Below are 24,047 nucleotides of genomic sequence, written 5' to 3'. Positions count from 1 at the left end.
CGCCGCACGCTTCCTCTCGCCGTCTTGCGGAATTGAAATGCTGAAGGACCATCACTCTGTATATGTACCACTTTATCGGTACATGAGCTTTATCGTTGGTGTCTCAGTCATTTCGATACGCATGTCGGCGCGAAGGAGCGCGGCCCGGGCGCTGCGCGTGGGCTCCATTGGTGGTCTGCTGCCCCTGCTGACCGTGGCGGGCGCGTCCTGCCTCCTCGACCGGCGAGAGGCGCTCAGCGCGCCGCCCGAGGGCTCCAAGACGTCGTCCTCCGACTGCGTGTCCACCACGGCGCTGCTGGTGTATCGAGGCCTGGGGGCCGGCCTGGCCTGGACCATCGGCGTGGACGGCTACTTCCTGGCCAGCCTCACGGACGCCGAGTGGAAGCAGCGCGTCGCTGCACGCCCCGGCTCCAGTGTCGCGCGCGAGGCGGCGAGGTGGCTGGGGCGCCTCAGCGTGCGCAACACGCTGGGCTTCGCGGGCTTCCTGGGCATCTTCGGCGGCGTGAGCTGCAGCCTGGAGAAGGTGCGCGGCAAGAACGACCCGCTGAACCCGTTCGTGGGGGGCTTTACGGCCGGAATGGCCATCCTGACCAAGGAGGTGCGCCAGCCGCGCGCGCTGCTGGCGGCGGCGCTGCTGTGCGGCTCGGCGTCCATGGCGCTGCACTGCTTCATCCCGAGCGGCGAGAACAAGAGCGAGGGCGCCACTGAGACAAGGTAGTCGCGAGTAATAGAAGAGCAGGAGAAGGAGGAGAACCCTCTATATTTGCCCCGTTGTTCGTGGTTTATAATTACGCTCGGCATCTATCTGTCCAGCGCAACGAGCTGCAGCGGATCACGAGGATCAAGAGCTGGTTAGCAGCGCCCGACACGATGAGGCAGCGTCGGCATGTGAACGGCAACAGTAACGCAGGCGCTTCAGCTGCTGCAGCTGATGCATCGGCCGCGTTGGGATGGGGATCGGGGCGTAGCGTCCCCGCCGACATCACTTCAACGTCGAAGCGCGCCTCACCGGGAAGTGCCGTCGACAATGCTTTGACTCTACCAATTGAATCGAACCAAGCAATCAAACACGAAAAGAAGAGTGAGGCTGCTACGGATAAGCGCCCGCAATCCTCGCGCACTCGAGATTCGCTTGCTGGGTGCCGACCAAAGCGCCGAGTTCAGGTACAGTGGGCAAGACCAGGGCTGAAGTGATCATGCGTTGAACTTACGGTGGTGGTTTGCTGGAAAAGAGTGCACGCGGTGCAAGTGAACACTCATGTCGGTCCAGTGAGGTTAATGGTTGTGCTGCAGCGGAGTCGGATCGGCAACCGCACAGTGACAGCAGGTAAGGTTACATATCCCGATAGGTGTGGGTTTCTCTGATTGGATCCTCATAACGCTACTTCCTTTCGTGCAGCCTGCCAAAGCTTCAGCCCCAAGTTGTTGACATTGTTGCCCCTGTTGTCAGTAAAGAAAAAAACAGAGCCACCGGATCATATCGGAAGCCTACACCGCACTCTTCGTCGGTTTCTGCATCAGGAACAGATCCAGCTTCTCAGGTTCAATGGGCAGTCAAGGTGGCGTCAACAGCCCCTGCTAGTCATACTGCTAGGCCCCCAGAGCCTCCTGAATTGAAGGATTTGCGGCGCTTGTTACGAGACCGCTATGGTGAAAAACGCAGTGTTCGTCAAGCCTTCTTAACGTGGGACACGAACAAGGATGGCTGCTTGTGTGTGAACGAACTCCGAGATATGCTGACGCGGCTGGGCTTCGCTCAAGCTCTTGGTGGAAATAAAGTAGATACTATTCTTCAACATGTATTGAAGATGCCAGCAGCGTAAGTCGCAGGCGATTGTTGTAACAACCAAGGGATTAGCGACCAATTAACCGTATCTTGGTTGTATGCCTGTCAGGTCCCTGAACTACGATGATTTCTGTGGGTTCGTTTACGGGTTTCCAGAGTTAAATGAGGCTTGCAGCAGTTCTACCTCCAAGATACGGGGAACAGGCAATTCAAGGGTCGAAGAAGATGGAGTACAGCTGTCTGACGCGGACTGCGTGCTCTCCTTGCTGCGTGCCAAGTACGAGACGCGCAGGGTTCACCAGGTCTTCCGCAACTGGGATATTGATAAAAGTGGCGGTGTCACCATGGCGGAAATTGAGAGTAATTTGCGTAGGCAAGGCTTGCGAATTGCGAAGCCGCAGCTGATGAAACTTTTCGATGCATACGATCTGAACCATGATGGCCGACTGCTCTACGACGAGTTTATGCGTCTGGTGTATGGCCCTGTGCACGAACAGCGCTACAGCTATTTAGCGGAACAACGACGAAAGAGACAACAAGAACGGCAAATCGACGAAAGGGACCCGTTAGACTTTTTCCGCAGCTTAGCAGCAGCGTCTCAGCAAACCACCCACAGCACGGATGTAAGCGCTCTTGTGTGTCAATTGGATATAACTAACGTATCGCTAACGTTTTGCTCAACATTCTAGGACCCAGGCTTCAGAGCTACACTCCAGAGAAAGCTTCAGACATTTTCTTCACGGCTACATGATGCGTATGCGGCCTTTGACAACGATCACAGCGGAAACCTATCGTACAGAGAACTTTGCCACGGGGTGCGACGCTATCATGCTGAAGATGCGTCAAAATGTACACCTCACCAAATGGTTTTGTATTTTTTTTTCAGTTGCAGCAATTGGGAATAAGCCTGACAGAGCGCGAGTTTCTCCACCTAGCCACGCGTGTGGACACAGATGGAAATGGCGAGATTAGTTTCAAGGAATTTTGCGACGTCTTCGGCGGTGGTGATGCTTCCAACCGAAGACGAAGCCGCCGTGGTGGCGGTGAAGTAGATGGATGTATCGAAGTGCAGCAAGTGCACGAGTCTGTGCCTCAAGCGAAGGATGGTAGCCAACGACGACGTGCAGCGGGAACGTTTAACTTCTCGCACTTGACGAGGTAGGCGTGGGGTACCCTTTGTGATTTAACCGCGACTACGGCAATCAGACTGACGCATATTCTATAGACGCACAAAAATTCCGACACGGTGTGGACGGACATCATTCGCCAGCACTAAAGAAATCATCGGGTAAGCATTAGTGTATTGCGGGTCTCAATACACAATGCTAACTACTACACGGCACTTATCTTTTAATGCAGCGGTAACCAAGACGGAAAGTCAGATTCGGCTCAGTTCACAACGGAGGCACAGCTCTACGGGAGCGGGGTCTCCTCTCGATCAGCTCCAACAGCTACAGTGACTTTGACACTCGGTCAAGAAGAGAAACAACGTCGGGATGCTGCGAATGCCAAGCGGCTGCAGCGTTTGCGAGCTCAGATGGAGCGGTATGAAACTCAGACAAAACCACTTCAGGATACCTATACTCTGGCCCAGGAACGGCGAGTACAAACTCTGCAACGCCATCAGGAGCAGTATCATCAGCGCATCGAGGAGCAGCGGCCGAGGGTTGCTCTTTCGCCAGCACGGAAAGGCATCCAAATTCCGCGACCAAGCTCCACCACGCCATTCGAAACTCATTAACGTCTAGTGTCGTGTTATCATGCAAATAGCGTGCGAGGCAAGACATTCGATTTACAGCTACCATATTAATCAGTGTGCGACTCGAAGGCGATTGCCACGCGATTAGCGGCATGCGTCGTTAATGATGACGCTGCCAACTCGCTCGTTATGTCACCCATCATCGCTTGCTGGTACGCCATGATTGCCGACGGGTGGCAGCGATCGTAGACGGTCAGCACTACAGCTCGACAGACGCTGATAAAGCGGTCCCAGCTAGCAAGTAATAATCCACGGGTTTCCTGGCCGTTGAGGTACCACACATCAAGCTCGGCTAACGCGTCGATTAGCGCGCTGAAGAGGCCATTAAGCTGTGGTTTGCTTATCTCACAGTCGTGCAATACGCGCACAACTTGAGTCAGCAAGTGTTCCAGCAGGTGTTGCAGCTCCTTTGGTTGGGATAACCCAGCACCGATGGTCAGAAAACCATGCACCACTAGATACAGCTTGATCTCGAGTTCTCCCAGGCTGCGAACACTATCACCGAGTGTCCCCTCAGCAGCAGCAGACGACCTCAGGCGAGCCATGATTTTTTCGCGATACACTCGGAGTACGTCGTTGTCATTGATAAGGTGCGCCTTGAGGTCGCGCAGGCAGTTCGTCAACGGATGACTCAGATCCAGCCCCACCGTTTCCCGTACGCTAGTCGGCTGCAACTTCTCCTGCAAATAGCCGATCGCTGGCCAATCCCCCGTACTCGGCGATCGCAGAGCGATCTGAGCTCCGTTCTCAACCACGTCTTCGTCTGTGTCCTTCGTGGAGGCTCCTTTCGGGAACTTCAGCTTCGACAGTGTCTTCCGCTGCGGTAGCCAGTGCGTCATGAGCAACGCAGCGAAGAAGCGCAGGTCGGGCCACGTGAGGAAGCCTGTGACTGGGTGCTGCGGGTGCACCTGGAACCTCGTGTGCAGGATGAAGAGCAGACACGCGTACTTGCTGGCGAGCTGCTCCGACAGCAGGAACAGCTCGTTGACGGCTCTGCACGGCAGTCCGTGGAAGTTGCGGTCCTCCACCGCCGCGTACACCCGCCGCAGGTTCTCCAGCTGCCGGCGACAGCTTTTGAGCGTGCGTCCGGAGCGCTCAGCGACGTCGTCCAGGTCCTTCTCCAGCCGCCCGGAGAGCTTCTTGCCCAGCAGCCAGCGGTCCACGTCGGCGTCCCGCGAGTAGTAGCGCTCCACCATGTAGTACTGCTGCGCTGGCGGGATCTGGAACAGCAGCTGCGAGCGGAACAGACTCGGCTGCGACAGGTAGTGCTCCAGCTTGTCGTAGAGGCGATACTGGTCCACGGTGTCGCGCCAGAGCAGCTCGCGCAGCTTGGCGGCCGCGTCCCCGCCCAGGAACGGCATGGGCACAGCCGACGGGAGGCGCAGGCGAGCAGCTAGCGCGTCCCCTGCATTGTGGCCCTCCAGCCACAGCGCGAACACGTCCTCGTTCACGCGGATCGGGTCCGTCAAGAACGCCTCGAATACCTCGCGCATCATGGTCGAAGAGATGGATCCAAGGACATTAGGGGCCGTACATAAGCGAATGGTGGATTTGGTAATTTAATTTTGGTAATTTATGTTTTTAGCTGTATTTTCGCAATCGTCTTCCAGTGGCCATTTCGATTGTTAGTTCAGCACCCGGAAAGGTGGAGTCATCGTCCGTCAGTTTCCAGCGGCAATCGCCGGATAGCTTTGACCATGGCGGTCGTCAAGTTGGACAGTTCATGTAGTCGCTGCTTATTTCCGTTGACAAGACGTCGACTGATCACAGCTGAGCTGGAAAGCCTACAGCAACGCTAGGGTACGCATCGTGGTGGCGCATGTTGTGGGACGCGATCAACGTGGCGGTGTGCTAGATATGGTGCTGGGGTCAGGCGTTAAAGCTTCGTCTCCAACGGTACCCACCCAATCTCCGTGCTCGAAGGGATTCCCTCTGCAAGCGACCTTAACAGCAACGCTGGAATAGTGTGCATGTAGACTTTCGGTACCCGGGAATCTGTGTCAAGCCCCAGATGCTTCCGCGTGTATCTCGGTTCGAAATTTACGCTCCGATCATTTGAGAGAGAAGTGCCGAGTAATTATTTGCCTGCAACCGTATCTGTCGGTCTGGACAAACCAAAAGAGCTGTACTGAATGCAGCAGTTCATTGTTGACCAGCAATGCCAGAGAGTCTTTCAACTGTATGTATGTAGGTAAGCTGCCTCGGCGTGCGATCCGCACCACGAGTCGTTGCAGTGTTTGCAGTAGATAATGCGTGAGACGAGAAACGCAAGCGGCCACGTTCTACGAGCGGACGAAGGTGTGTCTTGTGACTCGGTCATACAGACAATTGCTTGGACCGGGGACGGCTTGAACCTGGGCATCAGAAGAACTGGTCTTTCGAACAGTGCAAGGCCGATTTTGCCGCCCGTAAAGATTGCCCCGCAAATTGACCATTTCGCATAGACACGCGTTTGCAAAGCTTTTTCTGACCGCACGCTTGCGCGGCAATCCACGATGGGACCACAAACGCTAGGACCACTACCTACGCAAGCCGAGCCTCGGCAAAGGCGCGGCGAGGCCATCATGAGTGCGGCGCAAGGCACCAAGTTCAGAGCGGTGGATGCGAGCACATGAAGCACATGGAGCACGCGAAATATATCAAAGGCAAGAAAAGGACCGACAGGGAAGCTGATCAATCAAGCATTTTACCCACAGGAAGGCGCTGGAAATTGAAGCGCGCGGACAGCAGCATTATCGATATCTTTTCAAGCACGCCCCACCTCACCTCATGATCATCTTATTTGCGCTCTTGGAAAAAAAGCTTGAACGCCATGTGTAATTACTCACCGAACATATTCGGTGGGCCGATTGCACTCGGCGGAGAAGGAGATCTCGCTGCGGCGCAATCGCTGAGATTTCGAGACTGTTCGACCTGACGCCAGCGAGGCTATCCACACCGAAAGGTGTCACACTTTCACGACGATCGGCTCGTGATCTAATCACTTTCAGTGATTCGCCTATCGAGCCGATCGTCGTGCAACAAGCACTCGCCCCGCCTACACACATGTTAACGACAGTTGGCGAGCTATGTTGTCTTACCGAGATACATTTGCCAGTCAAATTTTGAGTAAAAGGGTTTCGCGCTTTAGAACTGTCGTGAAGTTGGTCCGTATTGATGGAATAGGTGTCGTCACGTCAGAAATCGATCACCGAAACGGAACGTATCCTCGCTGCACAGCGTTCCGGTCGTGCGGTTTGCGTAAGGCAGGCTCCGCTATGCAAGCTGGATACTTCAGATAATAGATAGGGCCGCGAGCTCGTCGGCCGAGCGCGGACGCGACAGAGCTCGACTCGGTGAACTACTGTACTAGGGAAAATGACAGCACGCGTATGAAATTGGGGTTAAAATGCTGAAGCGATGTTCGGGGCTTTCACATCGTTGCTGCATTGTTGCAGTGACTTCAGGAAGGCTTCCAACCGGAAAATTTTATCTCCCGCGGGCGTTCACTGAACAAGGATGATTGAGCTCGCGCGACTTCACTGGTGATGGTACATGATGAAGTAGCAGGCACACGTTTGAGTTGCTTGCCTATGTCGGTAGCTCTCGCCACGCGCATGCGTTTCCCTCCGCTAGGGTAAAGAGCTCGCCGCGTTCATGACGTCCGAGAAGGACATGTCCTCTGACATAGTCTATCCTCCACTCTCCCCACGCTCATATTCCTCCTACTTACCATCCGTAGGGTGCCACCAATCTTGGTCATGGACACCACGGTCTCCAGACTTCTACCCATGCGCTGCCGGTTGACGCTCGTGCTGCCATCGACACCATGACCACGGACAGAACTCCAATACCCCGAACCGACCACTACGACTGCTTGCTTGATCGTAGCGTCAGTCAATCACATCTCTACTGAAAGCTATTACTTTGCCAGCGACAACTGTAGAGACGTCGTGGGTATTTGCAGTAACACTTTAACGCTATCGATGTGCATCCACCAACGTCCAGGAATCATACGCCTCCTGTCACAAAATCTACGGGTTCAGCATTTTCCCATGTCATGTTCATGGGACGTTGCCTCGTCCCATGCGCCAATGCCTTCGATATCAAGGATCCAAAGCTTTGGATGGGCGGTGCCAATTGCATTGCACGTTGCAAGTTGCAGTGCTTGCTGGCCCGACAGGCCGGTTGGCACGGGGGGAGGATTAGGACCTGAGCGGCAGCGTAGCGCGGCTATCGATTCCCGACTCGTTTCCATCTCTTCATTCTAAAACTTGCTCGCTCCGGCCCAAGTCTTCTCTCAACAGCCCGAGCTGTTCCGTCGGAAACCCTCAAGTACCCCCTCTTCATACGCTTCAATTTCAACAAAGACATCATGCTGTCCTGCAACAAGATGCTCGCTCTGTGCACGACCGCGGCCCTGATCGTCTCCAGCATCGCGGAAGCTGTCCCCCAGACGACTGGCAACGAGACCCCAGACTACAAGCACGGCGTGCAGCTTGGCGCTGGCGTTGGCGTCGGTGCTGGATTGAACCTTGGAGGCATCGGTGTGGACGCTGGCGCTGGCTTGGGCCTTGGCATCGGCTTTGGCGGCGGAAACCACCACGCGGAGACCCCCTGCCCTCCATCGGGTGACAACACCCAGACGACTACCCCGTCGCAGTCGACTGGCCAGCACGGCGGAGTTGGCGTCGGCGCAGGCGTCGGAGCTGGAGTTGGCGTCGGCGGAAACCACGGAGTCGGCACGGGCGTTGGTGTCGGTGCCGGAGTTGGCGTCGGTGTCGGTGTCGGCGGAAACCACGGAGTCGGCGCGGGCGTGGGTGTCGGTGCCGGAGTTGGTATCGGCGGCGGTAAGCAGGGCGGAGTTGGCGTCGGCGCAGGCGTCGGAGCTGGAGTTGGCGTCGGTGTCGGCGGAAACCACGGAGTCGGCGCGGGCGTTGGTGTCGGTGCCGGAGTTGGCGTCGGTGTCGGCGGAAACCACGGAGTCGGCGCGGGCGTTGGTGTCGGTGCCGGAGTTGGCGTCGGTGTCGGCGGTAAGCAGGGCGGAGTTGGCGTCGGCGCAGGCGTCGGAGCTGGAGTTGGCGTCGGCGGAAACCACGGAGTCGGCGCGGGCGTGGGTGTCGGTGCCGGAAACCACGGAGTCGGCGCGGGCGTTGGTGTCGGAGCTGGAGTTGGCGTGGGTGTTGGCGGAAACCACGGAGTCGGTGCGGGCGTTGGTGTCGGTGCCGGAGTTGGTATCGGCGGCGGTAAGCAGGGCGGAGTTGGCGTCGGCGCAGGCGTCGGAGCAGGAGTTGGCGTCGGCGGAAACCACGGAGTCGGCGCGGGCGTTGGTGTCGGTGCCGGAGTCGGCGTCGGTGTCGGCGGAAACCAGGGAGTCGGTGCGGGCGTGGGTGTCGGTGCCGGAGTTGGTATCGGCGGCGGTAAGCAGGGCGGAGTTGGCGTCGGCGCAGGCGTCGGAGCAGGAGTTGGCGTCGGTGTCGGCGGAAACCACGGAGTCGGCGCGGGCGTTGGTGTCGGTGCCGGAGTTGGCGTCGGTGTCGGCGGAAACCACGGAGTCGGTGCGGGCGTGGGTGTCGGTGCCGGAGTTGGTATCGGCGGCGGTAAGCAGGGCGGAGTTGGCGTCGGCGCAGGCGTCGGAGCAGGAGTTGGCGTCGGCGGAAACCACGGAGTCGGCGCGGGCGTTGGTGTCGGTGCCGGAGTCGGCGTCGGTGTCGGCGGAAACCACGGAGTCGGTGCGGGCGTGGGTGTGGGTGCCGGAGTTGGTATCGGCGGCGGTAAGCAGGGCGGAGTTGGCGTCGGCGCAGGCGTCGGAGCAGGAGTTGGCGTCGGTGTCGGCGGAAACCACGGAGTCGGCGCGGGCGTTGGTGTCGGTGCCGGAGTTGGCGTCGGTGTCGGCGGAAACCACGGAGTCGGTGCGGGCGTGGGTGTCGGTGCCGGAGTTGGTATCGGCGGCGGTAAGCAGGGCGGAGTTGGCGTCGGCGCAGGCGTCGGAGCAGGAGTTGGCGTCGGCGGAAACCACGGAGTCGGCGCGGGCGTTGGTGTCGGTGCCGGAGTTGGCGTCGGTGTCGGCGGAAACCACGGAGTCGGTGCGGGCGTTGGTGTCGGAGCTGGAGTTGGCGTGGGTGTCGGCGGAAACCAGGGAGTCGGTGCGGGCGTGGGTGTCGGTGCCGGAGTTGGTATCGGCGGCGGTAAGCAGGGCGGAGTTGGCGTCGGCGCAGGCGTCGGAGCAGGAGTTGGCGTCGGCGGAAACCACGGAGTCGGCGCGGGCGTTGGTGTCGGTGCCGGAGTTGGCGTCGGTGTCGGCGGAAACCACGGAGTCGGTGCGGGCGTGGGTGTCGGTGCCGGAGTTGGTATCGGCGGCGGTAAGCAGGGCGGAGTTGGCGTCGGCGCAGGCGTCGGAGCAGGAGTTGGCGTCGGCGGAAACCACGGAGTCGGCGCGGGCGTGGGTGTCGGTGCCGGAGTCGGCGTCGGTGTCGGCGGAAACCACGGAGTCGGTGCGGGCGTGGGTGTGGGTGCCGGAGTTGGTATCGGTGGCGACAAGAACGCGGAGACCCCGTGCCCGAACTCTCAGGACGGTTCGCAAAACCAGTCTGAGACCCCGGCTCCCGTCGACAGTAGCAGCGGATCGCAGAACAATGGTGGCTCACACAACCAGGGTGGCGACGAGACCCCCGCTCCAACGCCATGCAGCAACAGCGGTTCGCAGGACCAGGGTGAGACCCCGGCTCCCGTTGGCAGCAACAACGGTTCGCAGAACAACGGTGGCTCACAGAACCAGGGTGGCGGCGAGACCCCCGCCCCGACGCCGTGCAGCAACAACGGTTCGCAGGACCAGGGTGAGACCCCGGCTCCCGTTGGCAGCAACAACGGTTCGCAGAACAACGGTGGCTCGCAGAACCAGGGTGGCGACGAGACCCCCGCCCCGACGCCATGCAGCAACAGCGGTTCGCAGGACCAGGGTGAGACCCCGGCTCCCGTTGGCAGCAACAACGGTTCGCAGAACAACGGTGGCTCGCAGAACCAGGGTGGCGACGAGACCCCCGCCCCGACGCCATGCAGCAACAGCGGTTCGCAGGACCAGGGTGAGACCCCGGCTCCCGTTGGCAGCAACAATGGTTCACAGACTCAGGGAAGCAATGGGCAGCAGCAGCAGAACCCAGGCAAGACGGGCGTCCAGACGGCTGCTCCCGAGGACCAGACTACCCAGCAGTCGGTCACTCAGACCACGAATGAAGCTGTTCAGCAAAGTGCCCGCCGTCTCCGCGCTCAGAACTAAGTGACCGCAGCATGTATGTCATCACGGCATTCATGGAACTGTCTAGATACCACTGTTCTCTTTTGCGTAGCATTTTCAACGAAAATACATTAGATCAATTTGTTCGGGTTTCTTCGCTGCATAACACCACGATGACGTGATCGGTATGACTATTGCAGAGTCAGAAACTAGAACTTGGCGTTTGTATTGTGGCCCTTTTCTACCTCAAATATCAAAAGCCACTCGCTCGGAAAGGCGAAACAACGCCTGCGGTTTAAGATCCGTGTGCCCAGCATGCAGGGGTTAAACCCACGACCAACCATGGTCTCATCTCGCTGACAGGGAAGGTTTTTGAATTTAGGATAAACAGCAGTTTGCTGCCGACTTTCATGTTTTTGAAGTGCCATGGAAACATGGCACCGTTCTTCATATTGCGTCAATGTTCTCTGCATGAATGTTGCATCGATATCGTATCCGTTCATATACATATAATGCACTTTAGTTTCTGCTATATTTCTCCATGTTTTGTAAATCGAGCTTGTTAATAATATGGAGCTTAGACTTAAACCGAATGAGTATATATTTTTGGAGTGAGCACTGCAGTTCCGCTGGCATGAAACATCAGATTGCTCTATCCGCTGGAACCGAGTCATCCGATGGAATGGACGACCCGCAGGTTTGTGTTGCGGTGCACGATTTTGCTGTTCATCGACCCGCTATTTTACACTGTCAAGTGTTGTAAATACAGAATGCATCGAAAACAAACGTGTATGTAGTTATAGAGGACGGAAAGCTGGCCTGCAAACGGCAATACATGCACATGTAGTGCTAACCTAAATGCTGCGCTGCCTTCGCGAAATTGGGGTCTAGGGCCTCCACGGGATGACTCCACTGCATCATCTCCTTTTTGTTGTTTCTGGTATTGTCCGTTTCATCTGCGAGCATTTTGAATGCTGCGGAGCTGTCGGCACTGCGCTGACGAGCGAGTGCCGTCTAACCACTCTCTGAGGAAAAAAATGTCATGCGAGGAGACCATCTGTTCAATCCGCTGGATCAATCCGCTATCTTCCGTAAATCGGGAAGATGAAATCCGCTGGAATATGCTCGATTTTCCGACGCTGTGTGCGCCAGCGGATTGGCCACTCCGCTGGATCTGATATTCCGCAATATATTCGCCCATTCTGCTGGGATTTACTGCAACACACACCCTTGCTCAATATTTGTGTATTCCACAAGATATCAGCGTTTTTCGAAGAACGAGGAGAGGGAGGAAACGCGATCTCCGAGGATCACATGTACTGAGTAGATAAAGCAAGGTAGGACAGTGGCTAGAAGGCTAAATAACCGGCACATGCGTATTGGGTTTTCGGTATACATACATTGCAGGCTTTAGCATGAGCATTTTCATGAAATAGAAGCCCAATATTTGTGTGAACACCTCTTAGAGTGATGGATCAAATTGTTGGCTGCCACCGCACAAACCCATTTGTTCACTTGATAATTGAATAAGAGCCGTGTATGTTTCATAGATTGTGTTCTCTCGAGGACTGCAATGGCGCGCTCCTCACTGAAAGAAAGCCGGCCGGATTTGGTCCGTTTTGGGGTTGCCCTAGCGCTTCCACTACGTATTCTACGAAGGAAGATTGAAATATGCTCGGCGATATCTGCCATGTGGATTTACCTTCTTTTGTCAACAGTGGTGCGTGTGTGTGCATAAGACCGGTGACAAAGTGTCGAGACGGAAAACACCTACCAAACGACCCCGAATGCAGCAAGGTGCTGCCACTAAGATTTCGTTTCCGAATACAAGGCTCTCGGTAATTCATTATAAACGGTTTCGGGGTCAGCAGATCTTGCATCCAGATGAAGCTCCTTCATCCAGCGTTTTATTCTGAGAACGAGAGTAGCGATTGATGAGCTCCTGAACAAGACAAATGCAGAACACGAACATTTCCTACCTTGGTACTCAGCAGCATGCCAGTGGTAGGTGGCTCGGGTTTTCGGACCGAGATGCAGAGTCCGCACAGCGGGGTGGTAGGTGGGGGAGGTGCCCATTCACGGAGCGATAGCAGCTTGTCGATCTCATCAAAGATGTCCTCTTCAGACTCTGAAAGTCAAGAAAGTGATAAGATATACGGCCTTCTAATGAGCTACGTGACTGCGGACATACCTGCGCAAGGAGGATCACTAATAATTTGCAAGGGCTTGCCATCTTTGAGGCGTTGGAGTCCCTGCAGACAATAGTAGAAGTGATAATTAGACCAGACATATTAAATACTTGGTATGAATGAAAAAGCGGGAAGTTTAAACGCACATCAACCCAGTACATTGCTGCCCTATGCGTCACTGCGCGCAAGGTAATCGTTGTGCCGTTGATTCCTAGTCGCAGCAATCGAGTATCCTCTTGATCTTTCCAAACAGTACAATCCACGTAAGCACACCGCGTCACACCGTTCAGAATAAAATAGTACGAACCTTTGGCTCCTTCATAGTCGAGTGCGATCTCGGACGCGCTGCGAATGTCTGTGGACATGACCAACACTTGATGCGTGGACTATCAATTCGTCAAGACGCGCGAACAATCAGATTAATGGTGCCAGGAATACCTGAAAAGATGCAAAAACGATCACCCCTACATGAACTCGGTAGAGCACGAGCTGGTGGCCCATGGTTTGGAACAGGAACGGTCGCCACGTGCCGTTGAGCTTCCGGTATTCGAGGAAGCCCGACAGTCCCTGCGTGTCGTCGTGCACAACCTTGCTGTTCCTCCTGGAGAATGTGTAGTATGCTGCCAGATCCACAGACTTGACAGGAGACGCGGTCTTGACCGGCGAGTTGCGCGTGCTCTCGGGCCTTCGCAGAGGTGCCATCTCCAGATCTTCATCTTTTACAGGGTGGAAGCTGTCACCGGAGCTACTAGCGAATGTAAACGTGCTAGAATTGCTGACTGGTGCGGCCCCTGCGTTAATGGAGCTGGTGCTCTCGCTGCTGACTGCACTGCGAGCGCTCGACCGCCACGAGGCGCGGCGGGCCGAGTGCGCTGGCGCCGACGCCGACGCCGACGCCGACACCGACGCGGCCGACAGCGACAGCGACCGGCGAGACGTCTGTTGCATTGATCAAGCCGTCACACTCAGCCAGCGAGTTGGGAACTGGGGCTCCGCGCCATGACGCTGGACGATAATAGCCGCCAGTAGCGTCCGGAGACATTCAGCCAGCCAGGTGGCGGAACCAATAATCAGTCCGCCCATACAGGATAGTAACGTTGAACTGAACAGCTGAAACCTACGCAGCAGCTCAACACGAACCGCCCAGCCTTCCGCAGCGGCAGCGTCCGTGCCAACTGCTGCTTCAACTCCAAGCTCTTCTTCGCTGGGCCCAGCAGCTCCTCTCCACCCCGCTGCTTCCCCACAACTTTACATCACACTGTTGACGCAGACGCCAATGGTACATCACCACATTGTCAACTTCCACTATCGGTTGCTGCTGCTGCAATTGTACGCCATCCGTCATTGCTACATCGGCCCAACGCTCTTGTTCCTCTTGCAATGTGGAAAATACGCAGTCATAACCCGGCACAATGATGATCTTGTCCGCTGTGTAAAGTAAAGTACAATGTACTGAATTCGCTAAGTACGACTTATTTGCGCGCTAAGTACGACTTATTTGCGATTTGCGATCTGCGAACAGTTGAAGACGCTCGAGGATGGTGCGTTTGGTGCGGGCGGCGGTGGCTGCTCGTGCGGCTGGAGCTGAGGCGCTAGGGCGACTCGGACAGCGGCAGCACAGACCACCAGCGACGAGCGCGGGTCTGCCGCTGGGGATGGCGGCGATGGCGCTCGCTGTGGCGGCCGCTGCGAGCGACGGAGACGCGGCGACGCGCGCAGAGGCCAAGCAGCTGGCCGCGGGGCTGGGGGCCGGCGCAGAAGGCGAGGAGACGAGTACGAGGCTCCGTGGAGGCCGCCGGCTCCTGCTCAAGCAGCGCAGCAAGCACCAGGCCAAGCTGCAGGAGGTGGACCAGATGAAGACGCACCTGGAGCAGTACAAGCAGCGCCGGGCGGCCATCGACTCGCTCCGCAAGAGGTTCGATCTGTACGCGAGCAAGAGCGTGGAGACGGGCGAGGGCCGGCGCGTCAGGGCCATGACGTTCACCGACTTCTTGCACTCGTTCGTGCTCCCGCAGTTCCATCTGCACTCGCCAGTAAGACGGCGACTTGGCTTTAGGTGAATGAGGTTTGTGGGCTGACTCTTTGGTGTGGTTCATAGCGGCCAGACGTGACGTACACGTGCGACTTTGTGGGGGACGCCAACGGGCTGATCTCGTACGAGGAGTGCTACCTGCTGATCCACCTACTGCAGAGTGAGTTTCTGTCGACGCTTGACGCTGTCGATAGATTTAAAACTAATTGCTGGATGCACTGCAGTCCCGAAGGAGCATTTCGACGTCGCGTTCTGCATGCTTGATCTGGACGGCGACGGGTCCGTGGACAAGGCTGAGTTCTGCGCGGTGATTGAGAGCTTGCTGCGAGCTATCACGGTCCGCGACGGTGGCGAGGAGGTGCCTATCTCCGCGGAGGAAATCTTGCCTCGCCTCACCAAATTCCTCTTTGGCCATTTCAGCAAGACTATCACGGCTAAAGATCTGGGGGCGGCCTTGGATGAACTGCGCAAGCAAATCTTGAGGGCTGAGTTCGATTTATATGCTACCGTGAACCCGTTGACGAAGGAGCAGACCATGTCAGTCCACGATTTCGCGCTCACGCTCGTCTCATGCTTCGACCCGGAGAAGTTGCCACCGTACCTGGATCGCGTACAGGCACTGAACGCCAGCGACGTAAGTAATTAGTTGAGCTGTCTTGGCTAAGCGTCCATTTTTGTAGGGTCTGACGTACTGTGTGTGCTGCTACCGTAGGGAGCGATTACCTGGGAAGAATTCTTCGCGTTTCACTTCAATGTGCAGAGTCACTTACCAGATATTAAGCTGGCCTTTGAGCTCACTGGAGCTGACGAAATCACCGAAGGTAAGATTTTTATAGCAGCCGTCTGCGATTACATGTAGATTTTACAGCTTTGGGTCTGTGCTTCCTTGCAGCCGATTTTATTCGTGCAGCACGTGTCGTGAGTGGCGTGGAGCTATCGTCCCCTGTTGTGCAGCTCGCGTTCCGCATCTTCGACGACGACGGTGAGAACGTGCAATACCTTCAGATACATCCTGTTGGCTGACATGCTAGGGTGATGTTGACTGAACCATGAGCAGCCAACGGAACTTTGGACCAGTCGGAGCTCTTCAAGGTGCTGGAGATGCGAAATATGGTGCGGCTCACGCAGGTTAGTTCTATTCACGCTTATTTTTCTGAGGAAAGGGTGTGCGCTAATTCCAAATCAAACGCATGCCGTAGGAGTCGACAACTGGGTCACGACTGGAGAAGTTGTGGCACTGCGTCAAGGAAGGCGACGACAAACACTAGCTATGCGGTAGTCAGGTACTGTGCTTAGTGTTCTGTTGCACACACGAAATGACGAATGCCTGCGCAGCTGCCCGGATGTGGGGCAAACGAAGGAATCCGTTGACTGCTAGCTGACTCGCTTATCAATGGATGAATTACAAAGCTTCGGTTGAGCTTCTCGTTCATTCAACAGCCACAAACTTGCCCTCTGTAGTAACGAGAGCATTGTCAAATACATACGAGACATTCTCCAGACTTCCCAGTAGACTCAGAAGTGGTGTCAGCATATCCGCCGTGTAGTCGACGCTCACCATGCACTTCTTCTCTTTATCCCATGTCAATCTTGTTGAGCCGTGGACGACAAGTGTTTGACCGAGCAAGTGGGTAACCAAAGGCGACCAGTTGCCTGATTGATCGCGCTGAACGAGGTGTGGGAACGCGTAGTGCAGAGTGTCGATAGTAATGACGACCGTGCATGTTGTGGTGGCAACCAATGAGTTTTCATCGAGACATTCCAATCGGCCAAGCCGTATGTCAAAGTCTTGGTGGCAAAGCGCACACAACCTCCAAATTTCCAAATGAGCCTCCACTCCACATGCTGCACCGAATGGCATGTCCGGGGCCATAGTTGCTTGCAGGAAATCCCGCTGTACCTGAACACTGGGTGAGTACACCCTGGCCGGGCTGGTGGGCTCGAGAGTTTGGGAACCACGTCGAAACAGGCGGAAATATTCAGCCGCAACGTTCCATGAGGTTGTCTCTGTTGCGACTTGAGCGGCTATGGAAGTGTACTGCAGCGTCAGCTTCTTAACTTCATCTCGCAGCACTTGGACTTCCCTCCCGAGCTTGACGGCATGGTCGCTCTGTTTCTTCCTGTATCGCGCCATATTGACCCGTCGGCGCTGTCGGCGGAGGGCAAGTCCAGCATCCACCGCAGTTGTTGAGGGGGTTAACTCCTGTCCGATAGCTGGGATGGCTGCAGGTTCTGCTGGTTGCGTCGTGTTTGTAGCATCGAGTCGATCAGCACTGATGACGAACCTTGTTTCCCGCGTGTTCCATGCTGCGAAGCTACCAGTACTCCCCGTAGCGACGGTGCCTCGGGACAGCGGCGGAGAACGCTGCACCACCTCTCCAATCACGCGGTCGCTCCACCTGTGCCGTCCAGGAGGGTGCAGCACACTGTTGTCCATGCTGGCTTGTTTAGGAAATGTGGCACTCACTGCATCACCTCTTATTAATACCATCGAGTCTTATGCACACACACGTGGCGATCTGCTTGAGGATTTGCCGAGGCCAGTGCGCCTCTGCCTCGCGCTGAATGAGAACTACTGTATGTAAATAAGTGTACTACATAATAATCTTGTTAGGCATTTACCGGAATCCTAGATGGAGCGATCACTCCCGACATAAATATCGGCGCTGGGCGACGATGACGAGTCTCCCCGCGCTACCTCGTAGCGTCTTCATCGGCCTCTTCCACCACGTCCGAGAGACTCACTTTGGTCAGCGACCGGTTCACCTGCACTACGGTCACCTTCTTGCCGCCGCTGACCACCACCGCTTCCTCTCCGGCAGTTTCCTCCTGGTCGCGTCTGGCTGTGCCTGAATCCTGCTTGAGGATGGCACTGGGGGACGCCGTGGGGATGTCTGCGAATGGATCCTGCTCCTCTGCCCTGGGGGGCGCCTCGGCCTCGGTCTCTGCCTCCGCGCGCCGCTCCTCGGCCGTCGCGTCCTCGATCGTGAGCTTCCCCTTCTCGTCGCGCGAGATGGTCGTGATCTTGTTGCCCTTGGACGTGGCCGACCGCTTGATGGTGATCTCGTCGCCGTCCTCCGTCTTGATGGTCGTCGTGCGCACCTCCGCCCCGGGGGGCGGCGCCTGCGTCGCGTTCCCGTCCGATGCGTTGGCGGCTGCGACAATCTCCGCACGCCGCACGACGCCCTCGGCCACCGTGAAGCCGTCGCGGAAGGTGCGCGCGGGCAGCACGGCGCTCTCGTGGCGCAGCATGAGCCCCGACAGCACCAGCAGCGCGCCGGCCAGCACCAGCAGGAAGAAGACGCGCTCTCGCAAGTCGCGGCGCATCGCTGTCCGTCTCCTCGGGATGAAGTCTTACAATGGGGCCGGAACGACCCCTCGTCTCTGCCCGCGGAAAACACTTGGAGTTTGTATGCCGATGGCGCTCCAGTCAAAGCTATCTGCAACGTCAACGCACTGCAAGGCTAAAGGCGATGTTCATAGTCATACATCTGACCGACTACACAGACTGCAGCTGCAGGTGAAAGCTTTGGCTCAAGACAGAGCCCGCTGCTGCGTCGGCGCCGGCTCTCGCTGTCCGTCGCGGGCCGCTTGAAGCAGAGCTTCTGCGACCAGCTTTCCATACCAACTGCTCTGGTCTTTGGCATCGACCAGTTTCAGCGGCGGAGGAAAAACCGCCAAGGATCCCTACATGTGTACTTCGTCTTACACCTACCGTGTCGTGGCTGGTGACGCCAAGGTCCTCTACCGCCACTCGGACTCGGTGGATCGCGGTGAATTCATGGCAAAAGGATTTGCCGTCTTCGCGGAAAAAGTCTTTATACAGGGCGAATAACAAATCTTTGAGAAGGTCGACCGAGACGGCAACTGCGTTTTACACGTAACTAAGCTATGACTTCCTGCGCTCCTGCTTCCATCGCGGCCAATGTGGCTGTGCTGTGATGACTCCACTGGCGGAATCAACACGGCAAAGCAACGGTGGACGGCCTGCCACATGTTCGGTGTTGTTGTCGTCAACACAGAGCAGCTAGCTGCATGTATCTCCATGACAACGTGGCGATGCCATGGTCTCCGCTGCAGCTATTAATACACCCCATTAATTTGGCTCTCGCAGTGCCGCCCCGACCCAGCACCGTCGGGCGCGGCATTGCTTGCTGCAGGTGGCAATGGCAATGGCATGTATCGTCCCGGGAGCTTAGAATTTTGGGATTACGCCACTCTGTAATTGCCTGCCATGCTATTCGACAGTCCGAGCGCAAAAAGGACCGTGCACCCGTCCAGATACACCAGGCCTGATCCCGTTGCATACAAACCCAAGTGAACGGCGTACGTGTCGTCGGCGTCGTCGAGCGGCGTCAGCAGGAGGGGTAATCTCAGCGCGCCCCGCCCCGCGTAAGCCCGCGCGCACTGCCGAATCCGTCGCCAAGAAGACACAGCACCTCACTCGCTCGAGGCGACCACGGAGAACCCGGGCAGATGGCGGACACGTGCGTCCCCCCGAGCGACCGCAATGCGCACGCCTTCCTGGACCTGTTCATGGTGGTGACCGTGGGGCTCGCGCTCTGCGTCGTGCTCTTCCGCGTGCTGTTCACCGTGTTCCCCATACCGGCGCAGGGCGCCGCCGGCAGCAGCCCCGAGCCCCCGCGCAGCCTCAAGGCCGCGGAGAGGCACCCCGTGAAGCGCGCGGCCAGCGTGCGCGACCGGCTCGAGCGCGAGACCCGCGCGCGCCTGCCGCGCCGCTCCACGTACTACTCGATGCCCTTCTTCGCCGACACGGTGGCCAACAAGCAGGAGTTCGTGGAGGGCATCGTGGAGCTGGGGGACGCGCCGCTGGACGGCTGGCTGCTGGTCAAGAAGGGCCTGCAGCGCGGCAAGCACTGGAAGAAGCGCTTCGTGGTGCTGGACGCGCACGCGAGGATCAAGTACTTCCCGAACGCAGACGCGGCGCGGCGCAACACGAACCTCAAGGGGTCCCTGGCCGTGCACGCCGTCAAGCCCGCCGACCCCTTCGAGTTCGGAGCCAACACGCTCGAGATCCGAGGCACGCTGGGCGGCACCTACTTCTTCAGGGCGGAGGACGACATGGCCGCGCGCTCGTGGCTCTGCGTGCTGACGATGCGCGCTATCCAGGGCCACGTGCCTGGCCGGATCGACAGCGTGCTCAGTGCGGCCGTAGCGCCAGCGCCGTCGCAGGCGGCGAACGCCGGCGCTCCTTCGCTCTCGTCCTCGGCGGCGGCGGCGAAGCTGCACGACGCGAATGAAAATGGGTTCAACGCGCTGAGTGTCACAGCTAGCGCACTCAACCTGCTGGGCAGCTCGGGCGACGACGTCGAGGTCCCCCCGGTACGGCTGAAATCTCACGCGCTGGAGCTGCTGGTGCAGGACATGAGTTACGATAAGGACGCGTCGCTGCGGCAGTTCTACGTGGTGGCCAAGTTCAAGTCCGAGTTGCACGACTACTCAAGCGTACCCGTGGGGCAGACGTCCCCCAAGCCGCGAGGCGAGAAGGGCGAGAAAGGAGCTGTGGTGAAGTGGAACGAGAAGCTGGCGTGGCATTTCCAGGACCACCTGTGCTCCGAGTGCCCGGAATGTCGCTCGCTTGGTGCGACGTCCGGCGCCTTTTGTGGTCTGCCCGACATTATGGTGCTGCACGTGTACGAAATCCATTTGCGCTATCTTACCACGAAAATCGGCGAAGTGTCCCTCTCTCTGCGCGAGCTGCTGGGCTTCACGGGTATGCGCACGGCGCAATTTACGTGTGCGTGGCCTGTCACGTCGACTCGTGATGCCATCCTTGGACAATTGATGCTCTCGCTGAAGTACTCGGTTGACAATGCTGGCGGCGCAGAGCTAATGCAGTTCCTTGTAACCTCTGCTGACGAGCGCGAACTTGTTGGTGAATACCCGCTCCACGCGTCGTTGACAAGCGCCTACGATTTTTTCAAGAACTTTTTGGCGAACGGCACTTCAAACCGCTTGAGTGAATACTACAAGGAGCGAGGCGACTCGGAGATTGAAGTCGGGGAATGGACTCCGTCGAAGGAATTTGGTGGCCAAGTGCGCACGATGAGCTGCCGCTCACCTACAAACGCTTCCATTGGGCCATCGCACACTATGACAACCACGACTGACCACGTGCCTTTCGATGAAGGCGGTATCGATGGCAACGAGAAGCTTGTGATGCAGTCGAAGGTAGTCATGCACGATATTCCCTACGGCGACTGCTTCTCAGTTGAAAAGGTGACAGTTGTGGAGCGCGTCCCTTCCAACGATGGCAGTCCTGGCCAGCTCGTGGCCAAAATTTACGTGGGCGTGCCGTTTTCTAAGGGCTGCATGTTCAAGTCGAAGATCATTTCGGCGACGCGCGAGGCAATGGTTAGCTCTTCTCGGTTGTATTTCCACGTGGTGAACCGGTCGATGGAAAATCCAAGTGCGTCCGCGTCTGCGGCCCCGACTAAACCGTTTTTAATGTCTTCTGAGGAAGAGCGACAGGTTATCGGTGAGTACGACTTGCACCCTGCTATTAAGGATGGACTCCACTTTTTCGATTTGTTCTACGCCGACAACACGCTGTCGCGGTGGCAGAATATCCATAAGGAGGCGGGGGATACGGAGCACGTTGTGGGGAAGTGGGAGGATTCGGCAGAGCATGGTGGGCAGGTGCGTGAGATGAAATACCGTGCTAAAAGCACTTCACCTCTCGGGCCGTCTTCGACGATGGCAGAGCAGCTCGTGCACGTACCATTTTCGTCGCAGGACCGCGACAGCTTGGATGCTGACCGTCTTGTTATCGAGCATAAGCTGACGCTGCTCGAAATTCCCTATGGAGACTGCTTCCACGTCGAAACAGTGTATGTGATTGAGCCGCGCTCGGATGCCATCGGATCACCACTTGTTGCCAAAGTATATGTCGGGATCCCGTTTTCAAAGAGTACTATGTTCAAGTCGAAGATCATGTCGGCGACCAAAGAGGGTGTCGTGAAGAGTACAAAGATGATTTTTGAGGGGCTCAAGAAGGCGCTGGATGCAGAAGAGGCCTCCAATGCTTCCGATTCCGTTCGTCCTGCTGGTAGTGCTGAGCAAGGAGGTGGGGTTGCCCCCCGGCCACGGAGAAGTTCATCCACAGGAGTTGTTTCTCGTCGCCGGCCGAGCGTCACTCGTTACAACAGCACTTTGGATGGGAGCGTTGGGCTGGAAGAGATTTTTGAGAACCAGCGTGTGAGCATGTTTGGAAAGTGGGCGCCCAACCACCTGCTGCCGACAGACCGACCGCGTTTCTCCAATCGAGAAGGTGACAAGGCGATGAGCTTTGAGCAGGTTTCCCTGCCTCCTCATTGGAGCTGGACGACGCCTTGGCGGATCGACAAGAATTACACGGATTGCGACGACGAAGGATGGAGTTATGCGACGGACTTCCCACGTTTCAAATTTCACTTGGCCCGCGGCAAGTCCAGTATGAAGCGCTTGGGTGCTTCAGTGCGCCGCCGTCGTTGGATCCGCATGATGGCCTACGTGCCACCAGAGGCGACGGACACGCCAAGCCCTCCACCCGCTGGTGGCAACAACAACCGCCGCAACCGGAACCGTGCGAGCCAGGGTAGCAGCAGCAGCTCCATTGGCTCCTAGATGCGGGATAAATTTAAATGCTAGTACAAATTGGGCGCACGTTCTTATCATGTACGTTGAGATGTGCGGCTTCGAGGACGAGAGGCTTTGGAAGGCGACTTGTTGCCAGGCCCGCAAGGCCAGACACATCACAACAAGCTCTCAAGTGCTCAAGTCCTCACAAGAAGCTCGCCTTTCAGGACAAGTCTCGGGAATGAATTTCTCCCAGCGTGTGCTGCTTTTAATGGTGCTCGCGGTGGTTACTTCATCTACGTGGACTACCGATGCCGCGGCCCCACCCCCACTCTCTACGCGGTACGACGACTTTCGGATGCGCATGCTGCAACAACGTCTCAGCAAGCAAGCTGCCTACGAAAAGAGAGAGCGGGACTTTTTCAGCGGTGATCGTCGAAAGCGACACTAAGAACGAAGCGTAGGTCTCGCTTCCGAACAACATGAGGGCGCTTTCGCAAATTGCTACTAGTACGAGGGATACCAAATAAAGTTCAAAACATGATCCTCGTCTACACTGTGTTTTCCATTTCGCCATTGACCCGATGAATTACGATCCTAGCATGTGTAAATCGATCATAATTTAGGCTGCATATCGTTTACGAAAAATATACAGCCCATGTTTGCAGTCAGTGCGTGCGAAACATCTATCAGGAGCGGCACCTGTGGCATTTGAGAGCCAAGAACAGCCCGCAAACATAGCCCCATCGTCCTGCTTGGTCCTATCATTCCCTGCTCAACACTTGGTCGGTCTTCTGATGGCCGATAGATCTACGTTTGGCTGCAGCAGTAATGAACCTTGACCCATAGGTTTTACAGTGGATTCACTGGCTATGCCAAACATGTTCAACACGTATAGGATTTCATACTTGTTTTCAGTATGTTTCTTCCCCTAACCTTCTTCTAAAAACCTGAACCGTCTCCTATTTACCTACCGAGTTTCCTCTGAAATAGGCCCCCTGACATCCTAAGAAAAGCAGATTAGCCAATAGCAATGGGAGCTCGAACACTGGGATAATCCTTTATCAAAAAGGCTTAAACCAACTGTCGTGTAGGAACACGCGCTAATTTATATAAGGCACACTTTCCCCACCACCAACACCCACCAAGTCACCGAACACTCAATGGGCTTGATAGGGTTAGAACCTGAAGGACCAGGAACTTTCCCTTGCACTGGGTTGATGTTTCCCCTGTGTACCGAGCTTCCGCTAGTCGACCGACGGAAGACTCAGCGTCATTAGCCACGAGCAAAGGCTAGCACGCTCTCACACACAAAATATACCTCGCAGGCCCTCAGAAGGAAGGGTCCCGGCCTTTTACGGCGTGATACGAAGGTGCCGGAACTATACTCCGGCGGGAAGAAACAAATGGAGCGCGCTCTCGCTCCTCCACTACCTGGCGACGACTCGTCGCTACCAATATGTGGTGTAGCGAGATCTGCCAGAATCTGG

The 24,047-nt window shown here is 56.7% G+C and overlaps 8 protein-coding genes across 9 annotated transcripts; 5 read left to right on the top strand and 3 right to left on the bottom strand.

Moving 5' to 3' along the window:
* Positions 1-121: 121 nt before the first annotated feature.
* IUM83_08632 (RxLR effector candidate protein) lies at positions 122-856 on the top strand (the record flags this gene model as incomplete). Its single annotated transcript, XM_067933018.1, has 2 exons — positions 122-714; positions 814-856. 2 exons carry the CDS (start codon positions 122-124, stop codon positions 854-856), a joined length of 636 nt encoding a protein of 211 aa, XP_067794079.1.
* Positions 857-1,132: 276 nt separating this feature from the next.
* IUM83_08631 (Ca2 /calmodulin-dependent protein kinase, EF-Hand protein superfamily) lies at positions 1,133-3,527 on the top strand (the record flags this gene model as incomplete). Of its 2 annotated transcripts, none has more annotated exons than XM_067933016.1 (9): positions 1,133-1,164; positions 1,233-1,327; positions 1,400-1,541; positions 1,664-1,819; positions 1,896-2,409; positions 2,476-2,601; positions 2,679-2,944; positions 3,012-3,074; positions 3,146-3,527. In XM_067933016.1, the coding sequence occupies 9 exons, from the start codon at positions 1,133-1,135 to the stop codon at positions 3,525-3,527; spliced, it is 1,776 nt and encodes a 591-aa protein (XP_067794050.1). The 2 variants fall into 2 exon arrangements, with proteins under 2 accessions (XP_067794050.1, XP_067794051.1); XM_067933017.1 differs by having other exon boundaries at positions 2,673-2,944.
* A 65-nt stretch (positions 3,528-3,592) lies between these two features.
* Positions 3,593-5,041, bottom strand: IUM83_08630 (Acidic fibroblast growth factor intracellular-binding protein; the record flags this gene model as incomplete). Its single annotated transcript, XM_067933015.1, has 1 exon — positions 3,593-5,041. One exon carries the CDS (start codon positions 5,039-5,041, stop codon positions 3,593-3,595), a length of 1,449 nt encoding a protein of 482 aa, XP_067794258.1.
* Positions 5,042-8,191: 3,150 nt separating this feature from the next.
* On the top strand, positions 8,192-10,800 carry IUM83_08629 (accessory Sec-dependent LPXTG-anchored adhesin; the record flags this gene model as incomplete). The annotated part of the gene is made up of 2 exons (XM_067933014.1): positions 8,192-10,018; positions 10,096-10,800. 2 exons carry the CDS (start codon positions 8,192-8,194, stop codon positions 10,798-10,800), a joined length of 2,532 nt encoding a protein of 843 aa, XP_067794215.1.
* A 1,822-nt stretch (positions 10,801-12,622) lies between these two features.
* IUM83_08628 (uncharacterized protein) lies at positions 12,623-13,895 on the bottom strand (the record flags this gene model as incomplete). Its single annotated transcript, XM_067933013.1, has 6 exons — positions 12,623-12,670; positions 12,738-12,886; positions 12,950-13,010; positions 13,094-13,188; positions 13,255-13,333; positions 13,416-13,895. 6 exons carry the CDS (start codon positions 13,893-13,895, stop codon positions 12,623-12,625), a joined length of 912 nt encoding a protein of 303 aa, XP_067794203.1.
* A 590-nt stretch (positions 13,896-14,485) lies between these two features.
* IUM83_08627 (Calcium uptake protein 3) lies at positions 14,486-16,247 on the top strand (the record flags this gene model as incomplete). The annotated part of the gene is made up of 7 exons (XM_067933012.1): positions 14,486-14,980; positions 15,046-15,139; positions 15,204-15,613; positions 15,692-15,800; positions 15,872-15,961; positions 16,037-16,107; positions 16,179-16,247. The coding sequence occupies 7 exons, from the start codon at positions 14,486-14,488 to the stop codon at positions 16,245-16,247; spliced, it is 1,338 nt and encodes a 445-aa protein (XP_067794125.1).
* Positions 16,248-17,673: 1,426 nt separating this feature from the next.
* Positions 17,674-18,306, bottom strand: IUM83_08626 (uncharacterized protein; the record flags this gene model as incomplete). Its single annotated transcript, XM_067933011.1, has 1 exon — positions 17,674-18,306. One exon carries the CDS (start codon positions 18,304-18,306, stop codon positions 17,674-17,676), a length of 633 nt encoding a protein of 210 aa, XP_067794124.1.
* A 1,149-nt stretch (positions 18,307-19,455) lies between these two features.
* On the top strand, positions 19,456-22,605 carry IUM83_08625 (Tectonin beta-propeller repeat-containing protein 1; the record flags this gene model as incomplete). Its single annotated transcript, XM_067933010.1, has 1 exon — positions 19,456-22,605. One exon carries the CDS (start codon positions 19,456-19,458, stop codon positions 22,603-22,605), a length of 3,150 nt encoding a protein of 1,049 aa, XP_067794204.1.
* Between the last annotated feature and the right edge of the window lie 1,442 nt (positions 22,606-24,047).

Source organism: Phytophthora cinnamomi (assembly GCF_018691715.1).
Source record: "Phytophthora cinnamomi strain GKB4 chromosome Unknown Contig26, whole genome shotgun sequence".
NCBI lineage: Eukaryota > Oomycota > Peronosporomycetes > Peronosporales > Peronosporaceae > Phytophthora > Phytophthora cinnamomi.
This window is presented reverse-complemented; position numbering and strand designations above follow the sequence as displayed.